Here is a 9598-nt window from a genome sequence, read left to right as displayed (position 1 = left end):
GCACTTGACTGGTAACCAGAAGGCTGGCAGTTCAAACCCACCAGCCACTCCTTGGAAGGAAGGTTGGGCAATCTACTTCCATAGTGATACCGCCTCAGAAACGCAAGGAGGGGTTGCTATGAGTCGGGGCCGACTCAACGGCACATAACAACAACAACAACAACAACAAGGATGACAACTTCCGTAGTGATACCGCCTCGGAAACCCAAGGAGGGGTCGCAATGAGTTGGATCCTCCTTGAAGGCAGCGAGTTTTTGGGTTTTTTTTTTGGCCTCTTTTTTCTTTACTGAACTAGTACCTATGCTTGCAAGGTCTGGTGGCATAGTAGTTAAAGCATTCAGCTGCTAACCAAAAGGTTGGTGGTTTGAGCCCACCAGCCACTTCATGGGAGAAAGATGATGCACTCTACTTCTGTAAAGATTTATTCCCTTGGAAACCCTATGGGGCAGTTCTACTCTGTCCTAAAGGATTGCTGAATTAGAATTGCCTTGATGGCAGTGGGTGTTGGACCTATGCTTGCACTATCCTCTCCTACCCAAGTAGGCTCTGAAAAAAGCAGATTAGACTTCTTTTGAGTTTCCAAACTCCTTCACAACTGGCTTAGTACATAGTAGGTCGTCTTTAGGGTTTGTTGACCAAAGAGAACTGTTGACGCTATTTCTCATTAGAATCGGGGTGCAGCGGTGGACTCTTGAGATTTTGGCTTCACCAGTGCTAGGGTCTAACCAGTTGAGTGGAGCCACCCAGACATGTGTGATTTTATAATTTGGAGACATTCAAATATTGCCATTGTCTTCAGATGAAGCAAATCATACCCTCAGTTAAGCAGCAAGTGATTTGTATTGCCTGTGCTCGGAAGCTTTCAGAGATGCATTTCCAAATTGTCATAATGTGCCTAACAAGGCTTTATAGAACTTGGAGAAAAGATGTGTTGCGGTATGTAAACACCCTCATCTTCATGTGCTCAGCAGCACTATCAACTATTTATTAAGTGCTCACTGAGTGCAGAGCACTTGATTAGGCACTGGAGGAACTGCACCCCAGCATATTGTAAATACTTTCACAAGGCAATTTGTAGTGACATATACTACTATCAGAAAGCCCTTCCAAACATTTTCTAAAAACCACAAAAATATCACTGCTGAACTTCATATGAAAAAACAAATCAGGCCAATGGATTCATACAGAAAGCTCTTGTCCTTGCATAAGGATTTCAATGCCATTAAGTTCTTCCTGACCTACAAATAGAAGTCAGTGGTGCCAGGGCCCTCCCATCTCAGGATCATGGGGCAGGAACACTATCACTCACACATATGGTGGCATTTTTGGTGGCATTTTTTGTTGTAGCCACAAAGCAATCACAAGTAGATGCTACAACTTCTATTTGTGTCTTAGTTACTAAATGCCTTATGAGAGGAGAAACTATGTGCACAGGTCAAGGGACTCTGTGGGTGCCTTTGTGCACAGCAGTGAGTCAACAGCTGATGAGGGTGCAGTGAAGATTGTCCTCTCCCACCTTGCTGGTGGCAATGAAAGCGGAAACATCTCCAGTGGAAGCAAGGTGGAAATATGCATTAAAATGTAAATATCCTTTGACCCAATAACTCTAGTAGCTTTAAAAAATGGTTTAATTGACACCCACCAAGGATGCCAAATATGTGCGTGTGTGTGTGTGTGTGTGTGTGAGAGAGAGAGAGAGAGAGAGAGAGAGATTTGGGAGCTCTGGTGGCATAGTGCCTAAGGCATTTGACTACTAACCAGAAGGCTGGTGGTTCAAACCTACCAGCCACTTGCTACTCCTTGCAAGAAAGACTGGGCAATCTACTTCCGTGGAGATACTGCCTCAGAAACCTAAAGAGGGGTCGCTATGAGTCAGAATCGACTTGACAGTAGTGAGTATATATGATTTAAGATCAGGAGAAAGCACTCTCTGATAAGAAATCATTTTAAATATTATGGTAAAAATTTTGAAGTCACTTGAATGTCCAGCAAAAGCAGACTGATTAAATGAAGGATGGTGAATAATTGATCGCATATTATGTAGCCATGGAAAATGATTAATATGAAGAGCTGTAGAAACATGAAAGATTATTTCCAATACAGTGTTAATTTTATGGATTAGGACTCGCTTGCACGCTTTTAATTAAGTGAAAAGTCTGAGTATGTGTCTCTGGACAAATACTAGAAGAGAACATATAAAGATGAAAACAGTAGGGAGAGAAAAGTGGGTTTGTGAGAATTATTTTCTATTTATTCTTTAATATTGAAATCTTGTCCTTATCATTTAAAAGCGGGATGAAAGAACAGGGTCCAAAGCACTTTTTCACATAGAGAATCTCTGAAGGAAATGAACAATGGTTGCCTCTTCCAAAGCACCAAGACTACAGTTTGAACAGTGGGAACCCTCCACCCTCACTTTCTGGCATTTTAATTTTTGTTGGCTATGGTAGCATAGTGGCTAAAAGCACTCGACTGATAACCAGAAGGCTGGCGGTTCAAACCCACCAGCCACTCCACGGAAGGAAGGTTGGGCAATCCTACTTCCGTAGTGATACTGCCTCGGAAACCCAAGGAGGGGTCGCTATGAGTCGGGGCCGACTCGACGGCAAACAACAACAACAACAACAATACTACATACCTGGTTAATATGCTTCAGTTTGTCGATAATCTGACTGACCACCGGCTCAGGGCCCTTCATTTTTAGCTCGTGGAGGTTGAACTGATTTTTCATTCCATTCCTCGCCGCCTTTTGGCTGTATCTGGAAAGGTGAAGGTAATGAAAAGGTTTGTCACAAGAGAGACCCAAGCAAAGTGAAAGCTGACTGTATTTGGCACTGATGACCTATGAGATTGGCCCCATGGTGGAAAAGTAGACCATTTAAGATGGGTTCTGTTGCAGTGGGGATCATTCATTCAACAGACATTAATGAAACTTTCTTTTCCTAGGTGGTGGTGATAAAGCCACTGCCTGTTTCCTACTCAGGTCAATATCTGACGCACAAGAGATTTGGTGCCATGTAAAGCATGCACTGCCGTCGTTTCTGTTGCCCATGACTGGACTGTTTTGAACAGGTTCGAAGCTCTGGGAGAAAGTCTCTTACGTATTCTTTGCCTCTTCATTCTTTTTCTACTACTTCCTGCAGACTGTGAGGCTGGGTTTCTTTCCAAGAGGCTTTTCCAAGGCATTTCCCGCAAAATTATGCCTGTAAGCTTCCCTCTGTGATCTCCTTGAGAAGAAGAACACCAGCTCAAGGAAAGGTTGTAATATGCTCCCCCAAAATAAGCCATATGCCTCCTATGGACAACTCCACCAGTAGGAAGGAGGAATATTTACAATCACTTCGCCAGGGATAGAACTTCACCACTGAGGTTGTTTTTTTGCTGCACCCATGGTTCCAGACCAATACATTAGTTATTCCCCATCTTGCAAAGCAAAACAAGCACACAAAAAAACAAAAAGAAGAAACAGATTTAATGTCTTTCTTCCTCTCTCACCATGTAGGAATACCAGAACACTGATACCAAGGAGAAAAGTATTGAGTGCTTTTTCGGTCACTCCTGATCTTGATAGTGGAATCCTTTCTTAAGGAAATGGGAAGATTCATAGGTCCTTTGTCCTCTCTTTATACAATTTTTGTTGTTTGTTTGTTCTCGATTATAATAAGGTGGTCAGGGTTAAGGGTGAATTTGTATCTCTGTTATTCATATTTTTAAATTATAAAAATAATAATGCTCATTGTAAACAAATCAAACAATACAGAAACAAAGCATAAAGTACAACATTTCCTATCATCCTATCCCTCCAAGACAGAACCAAAGTTAACAATTTGATATACATTCTTCTAGGGGTTTACTTAAACATTAATACCTGATTTTAACCAAAATTGCAATCATATGATTCATACTGAATTATAACATTTTATCACTTAAAATACAAATCTTGGACATTATTTCCATGCCAGAACAGAGAGAATTCCTTCATTCTGATTCTCCTACATGGCTATGCCATAATTTATTAGTACGATCCCTTACTGATAAACAATTGCGTTTCTTTTACAATTTTGCTAACATAAACAATGTTGTAAAGAACATCTTTGTACATAGATCTCTGAACAGTTAAATGATTGTTTATATAATTACTTATAAAAGATAAATTCCTCAAAATTGAATCAATTTATATCTACAATCCCAAAAGGTGAAATGCAATAAATCACTAGTATACACTGATTTCTGCACATTTGCATAGTTCAGGTGATTATTTACAAAGGATAAATTTCTATCATTGCATCCATTCATATCTATAATCCTGAATTATGAAATGCAATAAAGAACTAATACTACTGTATTTTTGCACAGTACCTTACCACTTTTGGTTTTGTATCACTCATCTCATCTCATTTATGAGATGGAGAGGACAGAGCTCATTATCTCTTTATTACTGATAATTTCACAACTCCAGAAGATACTAATCTCATTCCGTGAACTGTCTCCTTCCAAGATGTATACAGTATCTGCCAAGATTAAGGACACGCTTTAAAAAGCATGCTTGGCAGCAGAGGTGGTCAGTAGATCTAGTTACTGACTTTCATAATTTAAAGTCATCCTGAGAAGGCAAGCATTTTGTAGTGAGAAAGCTGAAGAGCACATCTTATTGCATTTCTTGTCAAGTGGTAGCCTAACATGTTCAGCTCATTTAACTTTCAGAGTAATCCATGAAGACTATTACTCAGCTATAAAGAGACATGAAGTCCTGGCCCATGCTACAATAAGGACGAACCTTGAAAACCTAAGGCTGAGTGAAATAAGGCAATCACAAAAAGGCAAATAGTATATGATCCCACTTATATGAAATAACAAGAATAGGCAAATGTTTAGAGACTAAAGTTTATCAGTGGTTACCAAGGAAAGGTGGGAGGCAGGCGGAAAGGGGGAGTTAGGAAGCAGTGAGTTTCTGTTTGTGGTGGTGGAAAATTTGGTGATAGATATTGGTAATGGTTACACAACATGACAAATGTAACGATGTCACTATACTGGCACATGAAAAATGTTAAATTGGCAAGTGCTGTGTTGTATATATATTCACAGCAAAAAAAAATCAGTAAGGGGGCGTTGGGGAGGGTAAATCACTAGTTAGAATGTAGACGCCTATGACGTTGGGTAAAGGGATGTATAATAAGGGGGAGGTCAGCACAAAGTGATCAAGGCAAGGGAAGACGCTGGGAGGAGCACCAGAGTTAAAGGCAACAAAAGCAAATACTGTTACATACACAGTTCTGTAATAACAGTAATAACAATCATCTATGGGTGGATACACAGATAGTCACTAAAGCTGAGCAAGGGTGGCAACGTGAAAGGGTCAAAACCCAGGAATCCATGTAAGTCTCAAGGAGGATATTATTTTTAGATATGTATTTACATATCTAAATAAATAAATTCCAATAAATCCATGAATATAGTAGAACAGAGAGGGGGCAAATTTCTGAAAACTTCTTAGTCAAAACCAAACACCCTGAAGGAAATAGTCACTGGGCCTAGGGGCTCAGGATAGTAGCCTTGGTAGACAGAAGGTCAATTGGCATAACACAGTCTACAGAGAAAATGTTCTACTTTGGTGAATAGCAAATGAGGTCTTAAATGCTTATAAGTAGGCATTTAAGGTACAACTATTGGTTCTCTCCATCCAGAGCAAAGAACATTAAAGAAAAATCAGAGATGCAAGGAAATAATTAGTCCAAAGGACTAATGGTCCTTGTGAACCTCAGCCTCCACAACCCTGAGACCAGAAGAACTAGACAGTGCCTGGCCACCACTATACCCATCACTGTGAAAGAGATTCTCAATAGAAGCTCCTAGATAAGAGTAGGAGAAAAATGTAGAATGAAATTCAAATTCATTTAAAAAAAAAAAAAAGACCAGGCTTACTGGTCTGATAGAGAATGGTGGAACCCCCATCTCTGGGGCCCTTAGTCACTCTTCAAGTCTGAAACTGAACTCACCCCCATGGCTCACCTTTCAGCCAAACAATAATAGACAGGTCTACAAGGTAAATAAGGGAGGTAAGTATTCCTTAGAACAATCAACCATTCCAGATCAAAAGGGCAGCATTTGTTCAAGGACAAAGTTCAGAAAGCAGGAAGGGATAAGAAATGTGGAGGAATGGAAATGAGAAACACATGGAGGAAGTGGGAGGAGATGTTCCACTATGGGGCTTTCAATCAATGATATGCAACCAAATGTATATGAACTGTTGAGTAGAAAACGGATATGTTCTGTAAACCTTCACCCAAACTACAATGAAAAGATTAAAAATAAAAACAACCACATACACACACAAGCTGGGCTTACTGGTCAGACACAGACCAGCACAGCCCTGAGACTACATCCCTTAGTCACCCTGCAGACCTGGAACTGAACTCACTCCTGTGATTCCACTTTAAGTCAAATAACGGACAGGTGTACAGGGTGAACAGTAACACTAGGGAGGGCCATACTCCTTAGAATAGTCAACCACACAAGATCCAAAGGGCAGCGTTTGCACAGGACCAAGTTCAGAAGGCAGAAAGGGATCGCAGAGGAGGAGGAATGGAAACGAGCAGGAGGGCGACGTTACGTCAAAGGAATTGCAATAAATGACAGGAAACAAAACCTGTGTGCATTGCTGAATGGAAACCTGATGGCTCTGTACACTTCCACCCCAATCACTATAAAAAGTTTAAAATAAATAAATAAATAAGGAAATAATTAATTAGTGAATATGTAGATCACCAATGATAAATACTAAGAGATTTGGGGCTGTTTTAAAGAAATGTAAAGAAATATTCTTTCTCTGGTGGGAATCTGCTCACTGATAGCCTCCTCTTTTAGGTTCATGCAATGTTGTCTCTTTACATGTCACGCATTTCCTGACGATACATACCACCGATTCTATCGTCTCTTCCTCGGCTCCCACGATGCCGGAAGCAGAGATCCTATTCCCAGTTAAAGAGGTGAGGCTTATTTTACATCTTCTAATCTGAACATCAGGAATTTGTCCCTAGGGACATTTCCTTGGGCTTGCTCAGATCAAAGCCTGCTGGACACTTTTTTATGTCCACTCCTACAAAATACATGTCTACCTAAAGCTTAGTACCTTCATTGGGAGAGCTTAATAAAGGCATCTGCCAACTTAACGATTGTGCCCTGTATTCCCACTTCCAAACCATTTATAAATATGAAATCAAGTTGGTTCCACAGCTGATCCCTGAGGGCCCCACTTGACTATTTTCTGCCATTCAGAAAAATGCTCCTTTAAGTCTGTTTTTTGTTTCTTATCTCCAAGCTATGAATAAGAAGCTGGGACTAAACACTGCTCCCCAATCCCATGGTGACTCAAATTTTAAAAACAGCTTTTGGTTAAAAGCTTGCCAAAGCTTTTTGAAAGTTGAAATAGCATCCATGGTTCCGCTCTATCTATGTGCTATTTAAATCCTCAAAGAACTCTAGTAAATTAAGCCTGGTTTCTGGTTACAGAAGTATTGGGGAGAGCTGGCCTGTGGCTTAGACAGAAAACTTGCCTGTATTTCATTTACTCTGCAACGTAGAAACCAAAAGTACTAGTCCAACTGATAACTCCAGTTGATAAAATTTGGTGGCATCATTTAAAAAATCTTTTTTGGGGCACCATCCCTTTAGGTGTCTCAGTGCCTCGACCTCAACCCTCAACATTTTTTCTGTTTTTCTCCTCTGTATTTTCACCTTACAACTACCTTTGAGTCGATTGTGACTCATGGCAACCCGATGTGTGTCAAAGGAGAACTGCGCTCCACAGGGTTTGTAAAGGCTCAGGTTTTGGAAGGAGATCACCGGGTCTTTCTTCTCAGGTACCTTTGGGTGGACTCGAACCTCCAACCTTTTGGTTTGTAGCAGAGTGTGTTAAACAGTTTGCATCACCCAGGGGCTCCCCTTTTCACTCAGCCAGACAAAATGCAGAGCTAAATTTTCAAAGCAGCAAGTATTATAATGGAATACTACACAGACATTAAAAAGAACAAGGTATATCCACTCATCCATGGATTGGTATTTAGGTTGTTTCCATCCTTTTGCTACTGTGAATAGTGCTGTTTTGGACATGATGTGCATGTATCTGTTCGTGGATCAACAAACTATGGTCCACATGCACAATGGAATACATTGCAATGTTAAAAACATTGAATCTGCAAAACATCTCCTAACATGGGTGAACCTAGAGGTTGTTATGCTGAGTGAAGTTAGTCAATCACAAAAGGAAAAGATCGTATGAGACCACTACTGTAAAAAGTCCAGAAAAAAAAGGTTTCACAAAAAAAGGATTATTCTTTGATGGTTATCAGGGGTAGGTGGGGAAGAGAGGGTAAACCTCTAACTACAGGGCTGACACCTAATACTTTGGATGAAGGGGAAGGCAATATAAAGGGATGATCTGTTTTTTATATTACTGTTAGATTTAAAAATGTGAAATTTATGTATTTGTTTTAGGTTGCTTCAAATTGACTCTGGCATATTCCATAATTGCTGGCAAATAATAGATGCCTAATTAATGTTTCAGAATAAAAAAAAAGTATATCATTGACATGGAACCTGGTCCAAAACTCAGTGGAACAAATACAAGTAGCAGAACAGAACGTACAGTATGATTCCACTTCTGAAAAAGGGTCTGTGTATGTATTACTCCCTATACTCTTCTATCTGTTCAAATATATACAGAAAATGTTTAGATGGCTACCTAATGGTAATAGCAGTTAGTTCTGTGAGTGAGCATGGGGGGGGTAAGTCCCTGGTTATTGCAAACAGTTAACACACTCAGCTGCTAATGGAAAGGCTGGTGGTTTGACCCTCCCCAGAAGCACTACAGAAAAAAGGCTTGGGCATATGCTTCCGTAAGATGACAGCCATTAAAAATCCTATGGACTCTACCCCTCCATCGTGTGCTAATCCTGTAATGGGTTTTGACCAATAGAATGTGGTAAACATGGCAGAGTGGCAGTTCCAAGCTTCCATTTGTTCTCTTTGGGACCCTGCCCAACTGCCAAGAGAATCAACGTGGGCTCGCCTATGGCAGGATGTGGTACACATGGTATCTTAGTCAACCTGGTACCTGACTAAAGATGCATGGGTATAGCTAGGACCAGAAGAACTGCCTAGCAGTGCCCAACCCACATAGCCAACCTATCGAATTGGGACCTAAATAAAATATAAGTTGTTTAAGCCAGAAGGGAAACAAAAAAAGAAAGAAAGAAAACCCTACGGATGACAGTTGTGCTCTGTAACACATGGGGGAGGGGCTGTTATCATGAGTCACAATTCACTTGACAGCAATTTTGTGGGGTTTTTTTTAATTCTTTTTCTGGTTGGAGGAGTTTTACTGTCTTCTTTTATACCCGTCTATGTCTTTTACAGGGAGCTCTGGTAGCATAGTGGTTAAGACACTTGCCTGCTAACCAGACGGCTGGCAGTTCAAACCCACCAACCACTCCTCGGAAGGAAGGTTGGGAAATCCTACTTCCGTAGTGATACTGCCTCGGAAACCCAAGGAGGGGTCGCTATGAGTCGGGTTTGACTCGACGGCACATAACAACAACAA

General features: G+C 40.6%; 1 protein-coding gene across 1 annotated transcript in view; it reads right to left on the bottom strand.

Annotated features, from left to right (window-relative positions):
* The window catches only part of GPC3 (glypican 3), a 612880-nt gene that overhangs the window by 146866 nt on the left and 456416 nt on the right, over positions 1-9598 (bottom strand). The window contains exon 6 of the mRNA XM_007950725.2: positions 2639-2759. Within this exon, the coding sequence (XP_007948916.1) occupies positions 2639-2759 (121 nt within the window). The remainder of the gene's footprint in view (positions 1-2638; positions 2760-9598) is intronic.

Source organism: Orycteropus afer, unplaced genomic scaffold (assembly GCF_000298275.1).
Source record: "Orycteropus afer afer isolate SDZICR_OR568_19922 unplaced genomic scaffold, OryAfe1.0 scaffold00287, whole genome shotgun sequence".
In the NCBI taxonomy this organism is placed as follows: Eukaryota; Metazoa; Chordata; class Mammalia; order Tubulidentata; family Orycteropodidae; genus Orycteropus; species Orycteropus afer.
Note: the sequence above shows the minus strand (reverse complement) of the source record. Positions and strands in the feature narration are given on the sequence as shown.